Source organism: Papio anubis, chromosome 18 (assembly GCF_008728515.1).
Source record: "Papio anubis isolate 15944 chromosome 18, Panubis1.0, whole genome shotgun sequence".
NCBI classification, from domain to species: Eukaryota; Metazoa; Chordata; class Mammalia; order Primates; family Cercopithecidae; genus Papio; species Papio anubis.
This window is the reverse complement of record NC_044993.1, coordinates 1316736-1338838: the sequence shown is the minus strand read 5'-3', so window position 1 is coordinate 1338838 and position 22103 is coordinate 1316736. Positions and strand designations below refer to the sequence as shown.

At 55.6% G+C, this 22103-nt stretch overlaps 1 protein-coding gene across 2 annotated transcripts; it reads right to left on the bottom strand.

Annotated features, from left to right (window-relative positions):
- Positions 1 to 190: 190 nt before the first annotated feature.
- MVD (mevalonate diphosphate decarboxylase) lies at positions 191 to 11617 on the bottom strand. Of its 2 annotated transcripts, none has more exons than XM_003917298.5 (10): positions 11471 to 11617; positions 7055 to 7125; positions 6308 to 6422; positions 5830 to 5976; positions 4496 to 4695; positions 4051 to 4125; positions 3595 to 3813; positions 3086 to 3201; positions 1508 to 1619; positions 191 to 818 (listed from the first exon to the last, which is right to left on the bottom strand). In XM_003917298.5, exons 1-10 carry the CDS (start codon positions 11538 to 11540, stop codon positions 738 to 740), a joined length of 1206 nt encoding a protein of 401 aa, XP_003917347.2. In that variant the 5' UTR covers positions 11541 to 11617; the 3' UTR covers positions 191 to 737. The 2 variants fall into 2 exon arrangements, with proteins under 2 accessions (XP_003917347.2, XP_021787975.2); XM_021932283.2 differs by having other exon boundaries at positions 769 to 880.
- Positions 11618 to 22103: the final 10486 nt, after the last annotated feature.

The following is a 22103-nucleotide window of genomic DNA, read 5'->3' as shown; positions in this document are numbered from 1 at the left end:
GACCGGGGGCTGCTCCTGAGGGTCCCACCTGAGCCAATGTGGGGTGTGAGGGGAGCCCCTCTGTGGCTCTGTCCAGCCTGCCCCTCTCCTAGGCCCTCATGGGGCACACCGGGACTCCCTGGCAGGTCCCAGGGTCACTCAGAACAGGAACTCCGGAATGCTGGTTTATGAAACAGAAAAACAGCGGAAGGCAGGAGGCAGCAATGCTGGTTTATTCCCCACGGCCACCAGGGCCACACTGGAGCCCACTCCTACCACCATTCCAGCCACACCTAGGCCTGGGGCAGGGTCTCAGCAGAAGTGCTGTGGGCAGCCACCATCTAAGGCACTTGGTGGTTTCCTGAGGCCTGAGGAGGCTGCTCCCAGCACAGTGACCCCTTCCCTAGTCCGATGGAGGGACACCACCTCCCCGCTGAGCTCCCGTCTCAGAGAACTGGGAGCAGCTGGAGCTGGGGTGAGCGAGCCCTTCAGCCCTGCTGCACCGAGGCTCTGCCAGCTCTCATACCCACCCCATCCCATCTTGGCAAAGCCCTGGGGCAGCTGAAGCACTCGGCAGGGACCTCTCCTGACACCTGGGCAGCTGCAGGGCTCCCTGCACGGCCCCACAGCAAGCTGTCCATGGGCCCCGGGACAAGCCACCACCCACATGTCCCAGTAGTCCGGAGCCCACCACACCCGCTCCCTAGCTCTGGCGAGGCCACCCCTTCTCCACGCGGTGTGCGGTCATGCTGAGGCGGTCACGCAGCTGGCTTCGGCAGGCCGTCAGGACCCAGGAGGTGGGCGCTGGGGTTGTCCAGGATTTGGGGTCCTGGCCCCACCTGGGGGAAGAGATCCGTGTCAGGTCACCAGGAATGGCAGCACCTCATCCTGTGCCCAGCATCTGTAGGGGGCCGGACACAGGAGGGTAGCGGTGTGCCCCCGCCCTTCTGGTGGGTCCTGGTCAGAAGCTAAACCACCCACACGCAGCTCCCTCAGGCACAGCCGCCCCGCCAGCTGCCAGCCCCCGCCCAGGGCACTGCCTCCGTCATAGGGTGGACAGAGAACCACAGAGCCTGGAAACAGGCAGCCTGTGCATGTGGCCCCTGAGAGGAAGGTGGAGGCAACAGCTCGGGCGGCCGTGATCGCTGGATGCAGGCTTGGCTCTCGGGGCAGGTCGGAGAGCAGGAACCCTGGTCTGTTGGGGTGCGGGGCCCAGGGACCCCAGAAGCACCCACCCCAAGCGCTCCCTATTCAGGGGCCTGATGCTCCCCACCTGTCTCCCTGGGAGCTTGTGTCAGACTCGCCCTTCCACCCCCAGCCCAGCCCTGCTGCTCTGAGTATCGCCAGTGGCCTGTAATGTCCACTTTGAGAGCAAATGAATGAACAAAGGCTTTCTGGCTTCCTGCCTGAGACACAGTAGGGATAGGGACAGGGAGCCGGGCTGAGCCTGCAAGAGCCCTGGGGGCTGGGCAGGCCCCTCTGGCAAGAAAGGAAACCCCGAGAGTACCAGCCGAGCCCCAGGCCTCACCTGAGTGGCAATGATGTACTTGACCCCACCGGGGGTCGTCGGCTCCATGGCCAGCGCAGCCTGAAGCTCAGCTGAGAGAGGGGCCGGCCTCACCTGCAGCCCCTTCAGAAACCTGGAAAAGCAGGGCGGGGCATGGTGAACACATCCATTTCTTTTTTTTTTTTGAGATGGAGTCTCGTTCTGTTGCCCAGGCTGGAATGCAGTGGTGCGATCTTGGCTCACTGCAAGCTCCGCCTCCTGGGTTCACGCCATTCTCCTGCCTCAGCCTCCTGAGTAGCTGGGACTACAGACACCTGCCACCTCGCCCGGCTAATTTTTTTGTATTTTTAGTAGAGACGGGGTTTCACCGTGTTAGCCAGGATGGTCTAGATCTCCTGACCTCGTGATCCTCCTGCCTCAGACTCCCAAAGTGCTGGGATTACAGGCGTGAGACACCGCGCCCAGCCAACCTCCATTTCTCTAAGCGTCTAGAACAGGCAAGTCCAGAGATGGGTAATGCATTGCTGGCTGTCAGGGCTCAGGGAGTGGGAGATGGCAGGTGGCTGCTGTGGTGACAGGTTTCTTTTAGGGGTGATGAAAAAGTTAAGGACGTGGCTCGAGGTGGTGGCTGCACAACCCTGTGAGTGTCCTCAACACGACAGGATTGTATGCTCTGGAATGGCTGAGACAGTGAATTTTAGGTTATGTGGTAAATAGCTATGCCCAGGCTGGACCCACGTCTGGCCAAGGCTGCTGCCACACCCCATGGGGTAACAGCTTAGGGAAGTGCCCAGTTCAAGCTGGTGCGTTCGTCACTGTGTTCTGCAGAACAACGGAAGCCACGAGCCTAGTGCTTCCCAGGAGGGCAGTCCTGGGGTGTGGGTCCGAGTCCATCCCACAGGGCACGCCCCTGACCAGTAGAAGGTATTACTGCTCCCACCCAGGACAGATGCCCATCCCCACACGCTTCCACACACCCTTAAACAGGAGGCGCCCCTCACATTGAGAATCAGGCTCCATTAAAACAACGGGAGGGAAGAAATCAACAGCCCAGGAGTGAAAGGAGGCTGGGCCACGCTGTGCACCGAGGAGGGTGTATGTGGGGGCTCTGTGGCGCCAGGATGCAGCTGCCAGATGACCCCACCCCAGAAAAGACACCCAACTGCAGGGGCGGGGTCAACACCCAGCCGCCCTGCCCGCCTCTAACTCACTTCGGTAAGAAGGCAGTCGGGGGCTTTGACTCCTTTCCTTCAAAATGTCAGACACTTGTACACGCTCCTGGGAATGCACATGTGTTTCCTCAGAAGCCACTGTTCTATAGGATAAGGACCTGTGGGCTTCTGAGCTGCAGGGGATGCCGTCTCTCAGGAGGTGGGTGCGTCTCACACACGCCTGCACGGCCTCTCTTTTTTCCCTGTGGACCTGGGCTGTGGGATGGCTCTGTGGGAACACCCTATCCGTGGCTCCCACACTCGGGGAATTGCCACCTGCCCTGGGACTCCCCGTCTCAGTGTCACAGCCTTCAGGTGCCTCCGTCTCTTCCGACCAGGGTCCTGGCACTGTCTCCCAAAGAGGAGGCGGGGAAGGGTCCACACTCACGCGTCTCCGTTCGAGTCCGGGGGAAAGCTGTGCTTCACAGCAGCCACAAACTCAGCCACAGTGTCGTCCAGAGTGAAGATCACGGCATTGGGGCCCGCGTCAAAGGTGTACGCCACCTGGAACCCACAGCAGTCACCCCGGCTGTTCACGTGGTGCCTGGCCCTTGTCCCCTCAACCCTCTGGTCTGCCAGGGGGCCCTGGGCTCTCCAAGAGCTCAGTCTAGGCCCTCAGGGCCACACTGGAGTGGAGCTGTGACCCCAAGTGCCTGGTACTTGACACCTCTGCCTGTGAACCCAGGAAAAAGGTGGTGGGGCTGTGACCCGAGCAAGTCAAGAAACAAAACGAAACAGAAGAACCCGGATGGTCAGTGAGCTCCGCACACAGCAGGGCCGAGCTTTCAGACACAGATCACCCTGCACGTGGCTCCCGGGACCGTCTCCACGGCAGCATAAGCCTAGACACGTGACACAGTGCGAGACCGCAGCCTCTGCCCTCCCAGCCCGCGTCACCTTGGTGTCCCCGTGGTGGGCATTGAAGCGGTGCACCAGGTGGATGATGCGCCAGGAGACGGCATTAAGGTAAGAGATGGGCGGGAAGGTGTCGAGGCAGGTGGCGTGGAACTGGTTGCTGTCCTTCATGGTCAGCTGGGCGAAGCCGGGGAAGTCTCGCTCCCGGATGCAGCGGGTCATCTCCGCCATGCGCGCTGGTACCACAGACTCGGCCCGGAACTGCAAGGCACGGGGTGTTTCCCATGGAGCCGCTGGGGGTCTCGACAACAGAGGGTTCCAGGAGGGTCTCCGGGGTTGGAAGCCCAGCTCAAGCCCCATCTCTGCTGTGGCTCCTCCACCGGGTCTTGGCGGGGCTGCCACAGGTGTGAGAACTTCTGGGCCCAGACAGAGGCTGAGGGCAGAGTCGGGCACAAGCATGACTCCCAGGGCCCCGGGGCCACCTGCTCCTGGCCTCACCTGCAGCAGGGGGCTGGTCTCCACACTGGCCCGCATGCCCACGGTACTGCCTGTCAGCTTCTTCTCAGCGCTCACCTGCATGAGGGAGAGACAGCCTGGGCCACATCCTGCAGGAGGCCAGCCCCAAGGACCTCAGCCCCAAACAGTCAGCCCTCCCTCAGCCAATGCAGGCAGCGGGTGTGGGAGTCAGTGCCACCTGCCTGGCCACGGAGGCCTCCCGGCCACAGCAGGGGCGACATAGGGGCAACTTCTAGATCCCAGTGGGTGGTGGCGCCCGCCACGTGGGAGCACTTCCTGAGCACTCAACCACACGTCTGTTTCTTTAGCATCCACTGACCCTAGGAGCCAAGCAAAGCCTGGATGGGGTACCTTCACCCCTGCTCCCCGCAGCAGCCCTGACTAGGGACAGAGGCCACCCGGCTGCTGCTCCACCCGCCCCACTCACCACAAGGATGAGGACGCGGAGTTCAGGCCAGTGTGACTCGGGGGCCACTTGCCGGGCGACGCTGTCCTTCCCATCAGTCTGCTCTCCCATCTGCCACTCCACAAAGCCCCCATACAGGCTCCGGCAGGCGCTGCCTGAGCCCCGGCGAGCCACTTCTGAGAGGTCACTCTCCACGCCGTAGACACGGGCCAAGGTGTAGGCTGCAGGCATGGGGATTCCGGGGAGGGTCCTCAGAGCTGCCTGGGCTGTGCTCCCTGACAGCTCACTGCCCCGGGAATGTCACACACCCCACAGCAAACGGGGATTTCCAGATGACAGGGCTTCTGGGCCATCAGCCTTCAAGGGCAGCATTCACCAACCCAGCCATCCGTCCCCGCCCTCCACTAAGAGCACCCTCCGCTCTTGGACACTCTGTTCACAGCCTGCAGAGCTTGCGGCCTGAGACAAAGGTGACAAAAGGTACCTGCGGCAGAGCGGGAAGCCCCCTGGGGGATGTGGAGAGAGGGTCCCCTGGGGGATACCGAAGCTGAGCTTTGAGGGTGGGAAGGAATTTTAAGGTTGTGTGGGGCAGGGACTGATGCCAGGACAGAGCTGGGCTCCATAAGACGTGCCCCTGCCCACCCAGCACAGGAGCCACCTTCTCCCCTCGGTCCACAGGGCTCCAGCAGGGCGACCCCACCTCCAGGTCTGGTCACCCATGGCCCTGGTCACTGAGGGTGGTTCAGGGAAGGCACTGGAGCCCAGGTGGGCCAGGAAGCGTCATCCCTGGAGTTGAGGGTGAAGATACTGTGAGACCACCACCATGGGAACGGGCTCTGACACTGGGTGAGAAGCCGCCAGAAAGTGGCCTGGGGCCAGCAGAGAGCTGGGTCTGGTGGCGCCTGTAACCAGCTGTGCCCATTGGAATCCTCAGTTATGTGAGCCACAAAACCATCGCTATTTTAGGTCTGAGCCAGTCTGAAGTGGTTTCTATCACTGACGACCTAGAGGGGCTCCACAAGGAGCAACTGGAAGATGTTTCTATTTTTTGTAGAGATGGGGGTCTCACTATGTTGCCAAGGCTGGTCTTGAACTCCTGGACTAAAGTGATTCTCCCCCATCAGCCTCTTAAGTACTGGGATCACAGGCGAGAGCCCCGCGCCAGCTGCAACTGAAGATGAAAATGTTCAGATATGCTCTGGGAAGAGACTGAACAACTCGAGAGAGGCCAGCGAAGCCTGGGGTGTGGGATGCTCGTTCAGCCACGCCCGGCAGTGGCCCCTGACCCGGGAAGAGCGTGAAGCGGCTCCTATGCCCGCAGCCCAGAACCCCTGCCTGTCTCTGTGGGCACCCACCTAGGCAGGCATAGCCCGCCGCCGAGGACGCCAGGCCTGCAGCCGTGGGGAAGTTGTTCACCGATGCCACGTGCACTTTGCAGCTGAGGCTGGAGGACAGTGGGTCCCCATCCCACGCATTCCTCCGCTTCCGGGCCAGGCGGCGGACTGCAGAGACAATGAGACAGCGTGTGGCCCAGCCGTCAGCACCCTGCCCGCCCTGCTCCCGCCCACCTGCCCGGGTCACAGCTGAACACCAGGCCTCTGCCTGCCAGACTCCTCATGGAGACTTTCTTCCCCAGGAAAACCCTAGACTGACCCAAGCCCAGCGGGAATTGAAGTGGGGCCACTGCCCTGGAGCTGGGGGTCCAGTGGGCATGTCTGGTTCCCAGCTACGTCGCCTGCTGCCCCAGGAGGGGCCCAGAGGCAGAAGCGCTTTCTGGATGCTCGGACCCTGCTGACAACAGGGAGGGATGGGCTTGCGGGGACCCCAACTCACTCTCCCGCAGGCAGGCCTGGAGCCGCGGCTGCCCCACGTCCTCCTCCCGGCCATTCAGCCAAATCCGGTCCTCGGTGAAGTCCTTGCTGATGACGGCTGTTGTGGTGGTTTTTAACTGAAAAGGAAACCCAGGGCCACCTCAGAGGCCAGCATTGAGGACCGATGCCAGCCAGGTATCCCTTTCTACTGAGAGAGCTTCGTGGCTGCCCACTCGAGCAAGGCCCCCCTGCTGAGGGCGGGCGGGGGGAAAAGGCCAGCCTTAGCTGGGCAGTGGGGAAGCCTGTGGCGGAGAAAAGCGTGGGCCACACCTTGTGGAGCAACCAGGCCTTGTCCTGAATAAAGAGACAGGGACTCCCAAGGGAGCCCCTGGGGCACAGTGTGCACATGTGTGATGAGACCTGGGGGCACGTGTGTGCTGTGCTGAGCTCTCCTGACACTGGGAGATGGAACAGACACTGCGCGCTGCCGGGAGTCGTCGCTGAGCCATCTCATCCTAGCCTTGAGGTAAAAAAGCACCAATTTTTTTTTTGTTTCAGAGACAGGGTCTCACTGTCACCCAGGCTGGAGTGCAGTGGCGTGATCATGGTTCACTGTGGTCTCCAACTCCTGGGCTCAAGAGATCCTCCCACGTCAGCCTCCCAAAGTGCTGGGATTGCAGATGTGAGCCACTGCACCCAGCTGATACCAACTGTTCTACAAACGTTCTGGAAATGGCACTGTGGTGTTTTGTCGTCAGTCCACACGTACCTGGTCCTGGTGCAGAGTGACGCTCAGGGAGGAGTTGATGGGCAGAACCAGCTCTTCATCGCGCTTGCCCCCTGTAATGAACAGCCAGGGCCAGGCCGGTGGGCTTCCCGGCCCACCCTCCCCCAGTATTCCCCACAGGTGCCCCCACCCCCCACCCACAGCCCCCACCTGCCTCGGTCCTGTCTCTCACCGCACATGTGTGGCCATCCTCTTGCTAGACCCCTGCCTGCAAGAACTGCTCCCCGCCCCACTGAGCTCAGGCTCCCACCACAGAGCTGGAGGCCAGCCAGCCTCCCTCCCCACTCCATGCTCCTTCATCATCATCTGTGAGTGCCCAGGTGCAGAGCGCTCTGACCGCGGCCTGCCTCCCCTCCACCTTCCCAAACAAGAGGAGCCCAGCTCTGAGAACTCCTCAAATCTCACTGCTCATATTCCCCGGGAACATCCGGGATAAACCCCTTTCTGCCCAGCACGGCCATGGGACAGCAAGAGAAATCAACCTTCCGGAAAGTCTGAAATGAAACGTTTGCCTGGGGAGCACTGCGCAGTGCTTCAGCTGAAGTCTTATTTCACGGCGTCTTTGCTGAGCACACAATCTGCTCGGTTTTGTGAGAGGGGAGGTCTCTCGGGATGGCGGACGGCTCCAGGGGTGATAAATGCGGACACCTGGCAAAGAACCACGCTCTGCAGTTCGCAAGGCTCTTTCTCACACAGCACTGAGTGGCCCTTGTAGGCGGACGCGGCTGCCCTGAGAGGCCGGCAAACCTCTGCTTTCAGGAAGGTGGGCCGGCGGACTTCTCCCTCTGTCTCCCACTGAGGACAACTAAGACCCTGGACATCACAGGTGAGACTCTCATGGGTGACAGAGGACAGCTGTGGGACAGGGCAGGAGGAGCCCCCGGGCTTGCTTTTCTGACCTAGCCCTGCAGAAGCTGGAACTGCCAACCAAAGCCAGCCTTCCCTAGCAGGACCGGGAAGGACAGCCTAGCAACACGGAAACAGACTCCCGGCCCGGCACAGTGCAGTGGCTTGCGCCGGTAATCCCAGCACTTTGGGAGGTCGAGGTGGGCGGACCACCTGAGGTCAGGAGTTTGAGACTAACCTGACCAATATGGTGAAACCCCGTCTCTACAAAAAATACAAAAATTAGCCAGGCTGTGGTGATGCGTGCCTGTTATCCCAGCAACTCAGGAGGCTGAGGTGGGAAAATCGCTTGAACCTGGGAGGCGGAGGTTGCACTGAGTCGAGATGGCACCACTGCACTCCAGCCTTACTTACTCCAGCCTGGTGACAGAGGCAGACCCTGTCTCAAAAAAAAAAAAAAAAAAGAAAAGAAAAAAAGAAAAAAGAAGAAACAGATTCCTCCCACACTCCAGGCTGGAACAGTGCCCCCCCCTTTCCCTCCCTGAAGGCGTGGGGACTTTCACCTCCCCAGGAGTCAGTGGAAAGCACACAGGAGCCTGGACTCCCCTGACCTGCAGTCTCTTATCAGAGGCCAAGTAGACACTCAGGAATTCCTGAGGGCCTGGTGGGGATGGGGCAGCGTTGGTGGGGAGGGAACCTGGACTTCTGCCTCCTTATCATGAGCCAGCACCTCCTTCTCCACCGGCATGCTATCAAAAACCAGCTCAAATGTAAGGTTTAAAGAAGACCAGAGTCTCTGAACGTTACAAGAAAATGGACAAGTTTCCATAAAAATCACTGTCGGCCAGCCGCAGTGGCTCACACCTATGATCCCAGCACTTTGGGAGGCTGAAACCGGCGATCACTTGAGGTCAGGAGTTTGAGACCAGCCTGGCAATATGGCAAGACCCTGTCTCTACTAAAAATACAAAAATTAGCTGGGTGTGGCGGTGCACACCTATAGTCCCAGCTACTCGGGAGGCTGAGGCAGGAGAATCGGTTGAACCCAGGAAGCGGACGTTGTGGTGAGCCAAGATTGTGCCATTGCACTCCAGCCTGGGTGTCGCAGTGAGAGTCCGTCTCAAAAAAATAAATGAAAGGCCAGGTGCAGTGGCTCACGCCTGTAATCCCAGCACTTTGGGAGGTCAAGGTGGGCAGATCACGAGATCAGGAGCTCGAGACTAGCCTGGCCAACATGGTGGAAACCCGTGCTACTAAAATACAAAAGTATGGGTGTGGTGAGTGCGTGCATGTAGCCCCAACTGCCCGGAAAAGGCTAAGGCAGGAGTAGCGGGCCTGGGAGGCGGAGGTTACAGTGAGCCAAAGGGTGTGCCACTGCACTCCAGCCTGGGTGACAGAGCAAGACTCTGTCTCAAAAAAAAAAAAAAAGGAGCCGGTAGCGGTGGCTCAAGCCTGTAATCAGCACTGGGAGGCTGGCGGGTGGATCGAGGTCAGGAGATCGAGACCATCCTGGCTAACATGAGTGAAACCCGTCTCTACAAATACAAAAATAGCGGTGAGGTGCGGCGCCTGTGGTCCCAGCTACTCCCGGAGGCTGAGGCTGGGAATAAGCGTGAACCAGGGAGCTTGCAGTGAGCGAGATCCCAGCCACGCCTCCAACACAAGGCCTGGCGAGACTCCGTCTCAAAAAAAAAGAAAACCAGAACAGACCCAAACAAGCCAGCTGATTTTTTTTTTTTTACAAAGATAAAACAATTCAATGGAGGAAGAATTAGCCTTTCTGCAGATGTGGACAACCTTGGATCACAGACAAATATAAAAGGCAATCCTATACAACTCGGAGAAAAGCAGAAAATCTTCAGGACGTAGGGCTACGCAAAGAGGTCTTAGACTTGACATCAAAACTGATACGCTGAACTTCTTTAAAATGAAAAACTGGCTCTTTGTTAAGGGGATGAAAAGATTAGCTAGTTTGGGAGACAGTATCTGCAAACCACGTGTCCAACAGGAGACTAATATCTAGAACACCTATTTTTTTTTTTTTCAGTAGAGACGGGGTTTCACCATGTTGGCCAAGCTGGTCTCAAACTCCTGACCCCAGGTGATCCACCCACCTCAGCCTCCCCAAGTGCTGGGATTACAGGCTTGAGCCTGTGCACCCAGCCTATAATGTATGATGAACTCTCAAAACTCATAGTAAAAAAGCAAACTATCCAGTGAGTGCATGGACACAGGACATGAACAGACATTTCACTGAGAAAACCCACAGATGGCAAATAAGCACAAAGAAAGATGCTCCACATCACTGGCCAACAGGGAAATGCGAATGAGGAGCACAGCACCCTGTCAGCACATCCCTACCAGGACGCGGCTAAAATGAAAAACAGCAACTGCACCAAATGCTGGTGAGATCTGGAAAAACTGCGTCATGGTAGGGATGCAAAATGGCCCAGCCACTCTGAAAAACAATTGGACAGTTTTTTTTTTTTAAAGTATATATATACACACACATGCATATATGTATATGCATATATATATCTACCATCTGACCCAGCAACCGCACTCCTGGGCATTTATCCCAGAAGAATGAAAATGTATGTTCACACAAAAACCTGTACACATTTTATGGCAGCTTTATTGGTAAGGGAAATACAAAAAAATTAGCCAGGCGTGGTGGCGGTGCCTGTAAAAAAAAAAAAAAAGAAAAAAAAAGAAAAAGAAAGAAACAAAGAAAGAAAACCTCAGATGCTCTTAACGGGGTGAGGCCTTGGCTAAGAGGGTGGTCCATGGAGTCCACGGACTGGCTTAGCAACAGAGGGGCAAAGCACTGATACAATCGGGGGCACGTCCACATTCTATGCTGAATGAAATAAGCCAAACTCAAAAGATACTGGGTGGGCCACATACTGTGATTCCAGTTTCGGAACATTTTGAAACGACGTTACAAAAATGAGTGGCCAGCGGCGGCCAGGTAACCCCGGCGGGAGGGGAGGGGCGTGGCTATGAACGCGCAGGTGCGGACCGGCCTCCCCCGCGCAGGGATGTGGGCTGAGGACCCCCGTTCCCGCTCCTTGGAGGTTACCATTGGCAGAAACGGGGCGAGGGAGGGGCACAGGGCCTCGGGCTGGGGGGCAGTGGCGCAATCTCGGCTCACCGCAGCCTCGACCTCCCGGGTTCAGGCCATCCTCCCGCCTCAGCCGCCCCGGTAGCTGGAGCCATAGACGCGCACCACCACGGCGGATTCTTACGATTCGTGGGAATCGATGATTGATGATTTCAATAAAGTTCAGTAATCGCTAATGGGCAGGCGCCGGGCGACCCTGCAGGGGCTGCAGCCGTGGCGGGGGAACAGGTGGCGCCGAGCCCGTCACGCAGAGAAGGAGCGCGCGGCCCCGCCCGACCACCGCCGCCCCCCTCCCTGAGCCTCAGTTTCCCCGTCTGTCGAGGCCCTGGGAGAGCAGGACGGAGCGCGCCGTCGAGTCAGCGCGCGACCCCCATGGACCCGGCCTCGCTCCCGGCCATCCCCGTCCCAGGCCGGCCCGCGACACTCACAGTACTTGATGACCGCGATGTTGACCGGCGCGGTACAGGTGACTGCCGCCAGCGGCTGCTCCGAGGCCATGGTCCCACCGCGCGGCGCCCCCAGCTCCACAGCCACTTGCGGCCGGCGATCCCACCCCAGAGGGCTCTGCCGCCTCACGCGCTGCCACAGGATTGGCCCGTGAGAGCCCGGAAGCTCGCTCGCCGACCAATCAGCGGCGAGTCTGGCGCACGCATTTCCTCTCAGCCAATGGACGGGATCGGACGATGGGCCGCGGACGTGGGTCCGCCCCACCTCCTGAGTGTGCTCGCCAGGCCTGAGGGGGTGGTGTCTGCGCAGGCGCGGTGTGCGCAGGTGCATGGCGTTGGCGTCGGGGCTCCAGGGTCTGGGCGCTGCGAGGTGGGCGCTGTTGCCTTTGGGGGCTCCGCGACTGTCTGCTGGTGCTATGCGGGGTGTGCGGCAGCTGTGCGGGGGCCGTGAGGCGCTGTGCGGGGTCCGTGAGGCTGTTTGGGGCGCCGTGTGAGAGGCTCTGCGGGGTCCATCAAGGGGCCGTGGGGCGCTGTGCGGGAGGCTGTGCGGGGGCCGTGGGGCGCTGTGCGGGGCTGGGGGGAGGGCGGGTCGCGCTGTGCCCTCCATGAAGCTCTCGTATGGCCCCGCTGGGTATGGGGGTGCACACAGGCCGGAGGTCAGGCGCTGGAAGATGTGTCCCGAGATCCACTCTGAACCCGGCAGCCAAGGGCACCCTGTCCCGCCGCCCACAGCCTTTTCCGCGGCCGTAGCCTGGGCCAGGGTCCCCCCATGGGACTCGCACGAAAGACCCCGGGGCGGGAAAGCCCGGCAGCCCAGAGCTGGATCCAGCCTGCATTGAGGTGGGCGTCTCAAGTACCCCGTCTAAGGCCCTGCAGGAGCAAAGCCTTGGACTGGGTTGTGGCGCTTGTGTGTGCATTGACTGCTCTTGTAAAACATACGTGAAACATTTAAGCGTGCGTTTCCCTGCCATTCAGTCCAGTCATGTGCTACACCCCCACTATTTCTAGAATTTTCTCATCGAAAACAGAAACTCTGTCCCCTTTAAACAGTAACTTCCCATTTTCCCCTTCCCCTTTTAAAATTTTACTTTCAGTTTTTAAATAGCCCAGATTGGCCAGGCGCGGGGGCTCACACCTGTAATTCCAGCACTTTGGGAGGCCGAGTTGGGCGGATCACGAGGTCAGGAGTTTGAGACCAGCCTGGCCAACATGGTGAAACCCCGTCTCTACTAAAAATACAGTAATTAGGTGGGCGTGGTGGTGCACGCCTGTAATCCCAGCTAGTGGGGAGGCTGAGGCAGGACAATTGCTTGAACCCAGGAGGTGGAAGTTGCGGTGAGCCGAGATGGTGCTACTGTACTCCAGCCAAGGTGACAGATTTCAGAAAATACAGGACTATGCAGTGTGAAATGTCCACTTTGCCCGGCCACCTAGTTCCATTACCAGAACCATCATACTTCTTTATTTCTTTATTTATTCTTTATTTTTTTCTGGAAATAGGGTCTCACTCTGTTGCCCAGGCTGGAGGGCAGTGGTACGATCAAAGCTCCATGTAGCCTCGACCTTCTGGCTTAAGGGATCCTCCCACCTCAGCTTCCTCAGTAGTTGGGACTATGGGTACACACCACCATGCCTGGCTAATTTTTTTCTTAGTTTTTGGTAGAGATGTTGGAGGGGTGTTGCTATGTGGCCAAGACTGATTTGAACTCCTGGCCTCAGGGGATCCTCCCATCTCAGTCTCCCAAAGTACTGGGATTAGGTTTGAGCCACTCCACCTGGCCTGTCAATTCTTGGTGTATTTTTTCCTTGACGTGCATAGTACAAGCACATAGCGTGTTCTCCCACCTTGCTTTTTCTACTTACGTGCTTCTTTTTTTTTTTTTTTTTTTTTTTTTTTTGAGACTGAGTCTGGCTCTATCGCCCAGGCTGGAGTGCGATGGCCGGATCTCAGCTCACTGCAAGCTCCGCCTCCCGGGTTCACGCCATTCTCCTGCCTCAGCCTCCCGAGTAGCTGGGACCACAGGCGCCCGCCACTTCGCCCGGCTAGTTTTTTTTTTTGTATTTTTTAGTAGAGACGGGGTTTCACCGTGTTAGCCAGGATGGTCTCGATCTCCTGACCTCGTGATCCACCCGTCTCGGCCTCCCAAAGTGCTGGGATTACAGGCTTGAGCCACCGCGCCCGGCTACTTACGTGCTTCTTAGAGATCATCCCAATTTAGTAAAAAGCTTCCTTGTTTGTTGTCTACATATACCTGGTCTGTCCTGATGGACAGTTGGGTTGTTACTGTAAACGGTGCTTTTCCACATTGTTTGCGCACATGTATTTCTGCAGGAGAAATTCCTGGAAGTGGAATTGCTGGGCCAAGTAGGATGTGCCTGAGTACTTTTGATAGCTGTTGGCAAGTCGCCCTTTGTGGAAGTCAATCGATTACTCAGGTCTCTCTGGAAGTCTGAGAGTGCCTGCACACCTTCACCGGCACAGTGGGTCATCTGTCAGAGTGAGACGTGGTGTCTCACTGTTTTCAATTTGCATTTCAGATGGTGGTTATTTTTAATTTCTCTTGCAATCACAGCCACTTTTCTGTTTTATGCAAAGCCACTAAATCCTGTTGAAGAGCTGGGCGCGGTGGCTCAAGCCTGTAATCCCAGCACTTTGGGAGGCCAAGACGGGCGGATCACGAGGTCAAGAGATTGAGACCATCTTGGCTAACACAGTGAAACCCCGTCTCTACTAAAAAAAATACAAAAAACTAGCCGGGCGAGGTGGTGGGCGCCTGTAGTCCCAGCTGCTCGGGAGGCTGAGGCAGGAGAATGGCGTAAACCCGGGAGGCAGAGCTTGCAGTGAGCTGAGATCCGACCACTGTGCTCCAGCCTGGGCCGCAACAGAGCGAGACTCCGTCTCAAAAAAAAAAAAAAAATTTCCTGTTGAAGAGCTGATGTGGACTGTCTGGGCCTATGGTCAGGGTGTACTCACTCAGCTACTCAGAGAGAGTGGGGCTTCCAGTCACCTCCTTCCTTCTGCCACAGCTATGATGAAAAAGAAGACACAGGCCTGGTGCTTTGGGAGGCCAAGGAGGGAAGATTGCTTAAGTCTAGTAGAAAAAAACAATTTATTTTTGTTTAGAGACAGGGTCTCACTCTGTTGTCCAGGCTGGAGTGTGGTGGCACCATCAGCTTACAGCAGCCTCAGCCTCCTGGGCACAGGTGATCCTCCCACTTGAACCTCCCGAGGAGCTGTGATACAGGCACATGCCACTACTCCTGACTAATTTTTATTTTTTATTTTGTAGAGATGGAGGTCTTACTATATTGCCCAGGCTGCTCTTTTTTTTTTTTTTTTTTGAGACAGAGGCTTGCAGTGTCACCCAGGCTGGAGTGCAGTGGGGCAATCACAGCTCCCTCCTCCTTCTGCCTCCTGGTTTCAAGTGATTCTTGTGCCTCAGCCTCCCGAGTAGCTGGGATTACAAGTGTGCACCAGCAGACCCGGCAAATTTATGTATTTTTAGTAGAGACGGGTGTTCGCCATGTTTTTCAGGCTGGTCTCAAACTCCTGGCCTCAAGTGATATGCCTGCCTTGGCCTCCCAAAGCACTGGGATTACAGGTGTAAGCCTCCACACCTGGCGGTTTTTTTTTTTTTTTTAATTATTTTTTATTTTTTGAGACGGAATCTTGCTCTGTCAGTCACCCAGGCTGGAGCGCAGTAGCGCGATCTCAGCTTACTGCAACCTCCACCTACAGGGTTCACGCCATTCTCCTGCCTTAGCCTCCCGAGTAGCTGGGACTACCACCACCACGACCGGCCACTTTTTTTTTTTTGTATTTTTAGTAGAGAAGGGTATCACCATGTTAGCCAGGATGGTCTCGATCTGACCTTGTGATCCACCTGCCTTGGTCTCCTAAAGTGCCGGGATTACCTTCTTATTCTATCGCTCCCTCAGCATTCCTTGTTTTCATTATTAAAATTATCTAAGTCATACTCACAGTTGAGCCATGTAGCAATGGGTGCCGACAGTGTGCTTGTGGGCAGACTCTCTTATTTAGTTGAGAACCTAGGATGAATGACCTCACTGAAAGATGTCAGACATAGATCCCCACACTGACTCCTGGATCAGGAGATCCAGGCTCTCTTGAACCTCAACCTATATGTGTGTCAAAAATAGGCCAGGCATGATGGTTCATGCCTGTAAGCCCAGCAGCACTTTGGGATTTGGGAGGACTGCTTGAGGCCAGGAGCTCAAGACCAGTCTGGGCGACATAGCGAGACTCCACCATCTCTACAAAAAGGAATTTTTTTTTGAGACAGAGTCTCATTCCATTGCCCAGGCTGGAGTGCAGTGGCGCAATCTCAGCTCACTGCAACCTCTGCCTCCCGGGCTCAAGTGATTCTCCTGCCTCAGCCTCCCAGGTAGCTGGGACTACAGGTGTGTACCACCACGCCCGGCTAATTTTTTTTGCATTTTTAGTAGAGATGGGGTTTCACCGTGTTAGCCAGGATGGTCATGGTCTCGATCTCCTGACCTCGTGATCCACCCGCCTCGGCCTCCCAAAGTGCCAGGATTACAGATGTGAGCCACTATGCCCGGCCTGGCCTACAAAAAATTTTTTTGAAAATTAGCTGGCCAGCCGGGCGCGGTGGCTCACGCCTGTAATCCCAGCACTTTGGGAGGCCGAGGCGGGCGGATCACAAGGTCAGGAGATCGAGACCACGGTGAAACCCCGTTTCTACTAAAAATACAAAAAATTAGCCGGGCGCGGTGGCGGGCGCCTGTAGTCCCAGCTACTCAGGAGGCTGAGGCAGGAGAATGGCGTGAACCCGGGAGGCGGAGCTTGCAGTGAGCCGAGATTGCGCCACTGCACTCCAGCGTGGGCAACAGAGCGAGACTCCGACTCAAAAAAAAAAAAAAGAAAAGAAAATTAGCTGGCCGTAGTGGTGCACACCTGTAGTCCCAGCTACTAGAGAGGCTAAAGCAGGATGATCACTTGAGCCCAGGAGTTCAAAGCTTCAGTGAGCTCTGATCACACCACTGCATTTCAGCCACAGGCATGGGTGCTCTGCTAAGTATGGTATGAGTAGGCTGTGTGTGACCCTGATTCATAAGGAGAGAGGGTCTGGGAGATGAATGAGAAGCCACGCAGCTGGAGGGGAAGCCCAGCCAAGCCTGAGCATGTCCTGCCTGTCTCCAGGCCTGCAGCCCTGGGGGTTTGGCCTAGACAGGCCAGCAGAGGGGCCCCGAGCGCAGCCTGCACAGCGTCCTACTGCTGATCCCCGGGGCTTCCTGCTTCCTGGCGCTTCCTGTCCTTTCCCTGAGCCCAGGCATCTGGGACTTTAAGAAGTCAGAAAGTGACTGGAAAGGAAGGCGTGTGTCTAGCTTGCTCTATATCTGCCTTGCATTTGGGAGGTCTTCAATGGAAACGTTTTTCTGGAAGCAGTCAGCAAATGTGAAACACCATCAAGCCAGGCAATTGGAGAGGTAAAAAGAAGTGAGGACTCGGGGAATAAGGGCATTTTAAAAATAAAAATTTAAATTAAAAAAATAAGGAAATGTTTATTCCAGAGGGGTTTACAATACGATACTTTTTTTTTTTAACTTTTATTTTAGGTTTGGGTTACATTTGAAGGTTTGCTACATAAACAAACACATGTCACAGGGGATGGTTGTAAAGATTATTTCATCACGCAGGTACAAAGCCCAGTACCCAATAGTTGTCTTTTGTGCTCCTCTCCCTCCCCTGCCCTCGCCCCTCAAGTGGACCCCTGTGTCTGTTGTTTCCTTGTGTTCATAAGTTCTTATCATTTAGCTTCCACTTACAAGTGAGAAGATGCAGTATTTGATTTTCTATTCCTGTGTTAGATACTTACTTTTATTTTTCATTTATTTGTTTTGAGACAGGGTCTCACTCTGTTGCCCAGACTAGAATGCAGTGGCAAGATCACGGCTCACTGCAAACTTGACCTCCTGCGCTCAAGCCATCCTCCTGCCTTTGCCTACTAAAGTACTGGGATTATAGACTTAGCCACCACACCCAACTAATTGTTTAATTTTTTGTTTTTTGTAGAAACAGGGTCTTGCCATGTGGCCCAGGCTTGTCTTAAACTCCTGGGCTCAAGTCATCCTCCCACCTCAGCCTCCCAAAGTGCTGGGATTTCAGGCATGAGCCACCACGCCCAGCCTTCTCTTCTCCTCTAAACAGGAGTCATTAGAGAAACCTGGCTTCCCCACAGGACTGCTTGAGTCCAGATCTCAGTCCATTATCTTCCTGCAGCTCCTCCCGCCATATCACCCCACACACGGGCCCCAATATAAAAAGCAGCGCCATGTTTGCTGTCCTGATCAGATACCCTACTCTGACTTCAAAGTCAAAGGGGCCAGTCGCGTTGGCTCACGCCTGTAATCTCAGCACTTTGGGAGGCTGAGGCGGGCAAATCAGTTGAGGTCAGGAGCTCAAAACCAGCCTGACCAACATGATGAAACCCTGTCTCGACTAAAAGTACAAAAATTAGCTGGGTGTGTTGACATGCCATCTGTAGTCCCAGGTACTCGGGAGGCTGAGGCAGGAGAATGGCCTGAACCTGGGAGACAGAGGCTGCAATGAGCTGAGATTGCTCCACTGTACTCCAGCTTGGGTGACAGAGGGAGACTCCATGTCAAAAAAAAAAAAAAAAAAGGCCGGGCAGTGGGGGTGACACACATAATCCCAGCACTTTGGGAGGCTGAAGTGTGCAAATCACCTGAGGTCAGGAGTTCAAGACCAGCCTGGCCAACATGGCAAAACTCCATCTCTACTAAAAAATACAAAAATTAGCTGGGTGTGGTGGCATGCATCTGTAATCCCAGCTACTTGGGAGGCTGAGGCAGGAGAATCGCTTGAACCCAGAGGTGGAGGTTGCAGTAAGCGGAGATCGCACCACTGCACTCCAGCTGGGGCAACAGAGCAAGACTCTGTCTCATAAAACAAAAAAAAAATGAAAGGAAATCTCAGAATATCTTACCGAGTGACAATGTAGAGACAAAAACGACAGACTCTGGCTGGGTGCGGTGGCTCATGTCTCTAATCCCAGCACTTTGGGAGGCCGAGGAGCACAGATCACTTGAGGTCAGGAGTTCGAGACCAGCCTGGCCAACATGGCAAAACCCCATCTCTACTAAAAATGCGAAAATTAGCCACGTATGGTGGTACATGCCTGTAGTCTCAGCTACTTGGGAGACTGAGGCAGGATAGTCGGTTGAACCTGGAAGGTGGAGGTTGCGGTGAGCCGAGATCACACTACTGCACTCCAACCTGGGCAACAGAATGAGACTCCATCTTTAAATAAATAAATAATAAAATTACAGACTCTGGGTCTAAATTGCCTGAGTTTAAAGAACAGCTCTGCTACGGATTCACTGTGTGAGTTCAGGCAAGCTACTTAACCTCTCTGTGCCCATTTCCTTGCCTGTGGGGATAAGGATGGTTTCTTGTAGATGATAAAGCCCTTTGAAGGAGCCCACCTGTGTTTATCTGCAGGGAGTAGTGTTACTGACCCCCCAGAGAAGCTGTTGGGTGAGTGTGGTCATCTTTCAGAAGAAACAGAATGTGTATTTGGTTAAATCAGTGAGTAAATACAGATTCTTCTGTAGCTTCCAGTTTTCCAAACCAGGAGCTGCACATACACCCTCGTTTACTGTATGCACGTGGCCGGAAACCTGGCCAACTGGGCTGGCGGCTCAAATGGCCCTACCGTCCTTGTGCCCGAGCCACTCACCTCGGAAAGTATTTCCCTTCAGGGACACACACATCCAGCTCACCCGTTTTCCAGCTTGCTTTTCCGCACCATGGTGATCCTGGGTGGGAGTATCTGGGGCTTGATTTGTGCTGTCTGGGTGGACAGAGAGGCAGCATCACCCAAGCCTCCTGAGGCTGATAATGGGATTAAATTAGTTGCCAAAGAACAAGCAGATCCATTTCCAGGGCAGGGTAACAGATCGGTATTGACCCTCCTTGGAAATTAGTATTGGCCAAAAATCAGCCAGGCGAGGTGGCAGGCACCTGTGGTCCCAGCTACTCGGGAGGCTGAGGCAGGAGAATGGCGTGAACCCGGGAGGCAGAGCTTGCAGTGAGCCGAGATCATGCCACTGCACTCCAGCCTGGGCGACAGAGCAAGACTCCATCTCAGAAAACATATATAAAGAAATAAATAGAAATTAGTATTGGCTGGGTGCTCATGCCTGTAATCCCAGTCCCAGTACTTGGGAGGCCGAGGCGGGCAGATCACGAGGTCAGGAGTTCGAGACCAGCCTGGCCAACATGGTGAAACCCTGTCTCTACTAAAAATACAAAAATTAGCTGGGCATGGTGGTGGGTGCCTGTAGTCCCAGCTACTCGGGAAGCTGAGGCAGGAGAATCGCTTTAACCCAGGAGTCGGAGATTGCAGTGAGCTGGGATCGCACCACTGCCCTCCAGCCTGGGTGACAGAGAGAGACTCTGTCTCAAAAAAAATAAAAATTAAAAAATAGTATCAGCCAGGGACAGGGGCACACATCTGTGATCCCAGCACTTGGGAAGGCCAAGGCAGGAAGATTGCTTGACCTCAGGAGTTCAAGACCAGCCTGGACAACATAGTGAGACCTTGTCTCTATAAAAAATTATCTAGGCGTGTGGCATACACCCAGCTACTCATGAGGCTAAGGCAGGAGGATTGCTTGAGCCCAGGAGGTTGAGGCTTCAGTGAGCCCCGATTGCACCACTGCTCTGCAGCCTGGGCAACAGAGCATAATCCTGTCTCAAAAGAAAAAGAGAAGAAAATACAAGAAATGAAATTAGACTAGGGGCATGGTGTTGCTCACACCTATAATCCTTGCACTTTGGGAGGCCGAGGCCAGCAGAATCCTTGAGCTCAGGAGTTTGAGACCAGCCTGGGCAACAAGATGAGACCCAGTATCTACAAAAAATACAAAATATTAGCTGGGCCTGGTGGCGTGTACCTGTAGTCCCAGCTACTCGGGAGGCTGTGGGAGGATCCCTTGAGCCTGGGAGATCGAGGCTACAGTGAGCCAAGGTTGTGCCACTGCACTCCAGCCGGGGTGACAGAGAAAGACCCTGTCTCAAAAAAGCAAAAACAAAAAAGTTTGTCTGAATCTTTTTCACGTCTGGTGTGGCAGGTGTGGATAGCTGGGCCCTCCTGGGTGCCTCTGCGTGATGTCGTTTGGTTGATGCATTTGGAGAGAATCTGCTCTCCAGACCTGCAGGGGCAATGTGCTTTCCTGGCCTCTTCAGATCAGGGTGGCTTTTCTTGGGTGCTGCGCCGAAACTCCAGCACTAATCTTTCTTCAAGGTGAGCCGCAAGGTGGAATCTGAGGCCCACCCATTAGTGAGAGTTTCCTCCTGGTATCCGTGGAATCTACTGGTCTGTCTCACTTTGGCCTTTGACCCAGGCAGGGGATCCTGACATCCACACTGGTCATTCTGACAGCTTTGGTTTTGGTTCACTGCCTTACACGGGGCTTCCAGATGTTGACTTGCTTCATTTGACAGTATCAGGAAATCACTTTCCCCTGAGAAAGTAAGCATGGGAAGCTGTCAGGCTTTTAGTGGAAGATGAAAGTTTCCAAATTTTCATTAGACTGTGTAAGTTTTACCATTGGCGGTAAGTTCTGTCTGTTGTTCCCTTTGAAGTGGCGGGCTCACCTCATTCCTGCCAAGACCCAGGGCCATGTTCTCACAGTGCTGCCATCTTTCCTCTGTGTGCTCTGCGGAGAGTGGACCTCGGCGTGTGTGGGGCTGTGTGCACTGCCACTGGGTCCCTCCACACAAGCCGCCATGGACCCAGGGCCATCCCAGAACTGTGATTGTTTCCTGAGGTGTGGGGGATGTGCCAGCACTCACATGGCTATGGCTGCTTTTGCACCATTGGTGCCTGTGCCAAACAGGAGAGCAGCTCTGCCCAGCAGAAGCCACCTAGAGGGTCTCAAGGGGTCTGCAGACCGCCTGTCAGAACAACTTGTTCTGCAACGGGGAGACCCCACCGTGCTGAGCAGAGCCCAGCTGGGGTGCGGTGGGTAGAGGGGGCACCATGTCCACGATAGCGCAGAAATGATGCTCGGTGGACGGGACGGCAACAGGACCAGGACCCGCTGGCTGGGCTGTGTCTCCATTCCAGCCCCTCTTTTGACCAATGCAAAACAGCTGAGTTTCACAAGGGCCTTGTGCAGATGAGAAGTCCCTGTGACCTCACTGCCCACCTTCTCTCGCCTCTCAGCTTCGTTTCTGAAGTTTCCTGGACCTCCCCGCTGCCTGTTCCCAGGGGAAGGGAAAAGGAGCTGGTATTTGGGGCTGGGTAAGCAACACTGCAGTGCTCTGCATCTTCCTACGGATGTCTCACAGGCTCACCCTCACGCAGAGAACAAGCGCAGAGAAGGGGAGGGAAAGGGAGGGAGGGAGAAGCAGGGGAGCTGCTGAAGAGAAGGGGCCTGCTTTAAGATTCCCAGATGTGGCCTTGAGGGCAGGGTTTCTGGGAAGGAGCTGGGGGTGGCAGTGCTGATTGACATCCTGTGGGAAGGTGGCCCCGCATTTCCTTGGGATTCTCAGAGATGGCACATGACCCCTGGCAAGATGGGAGGTGTCTATCTACCCTGT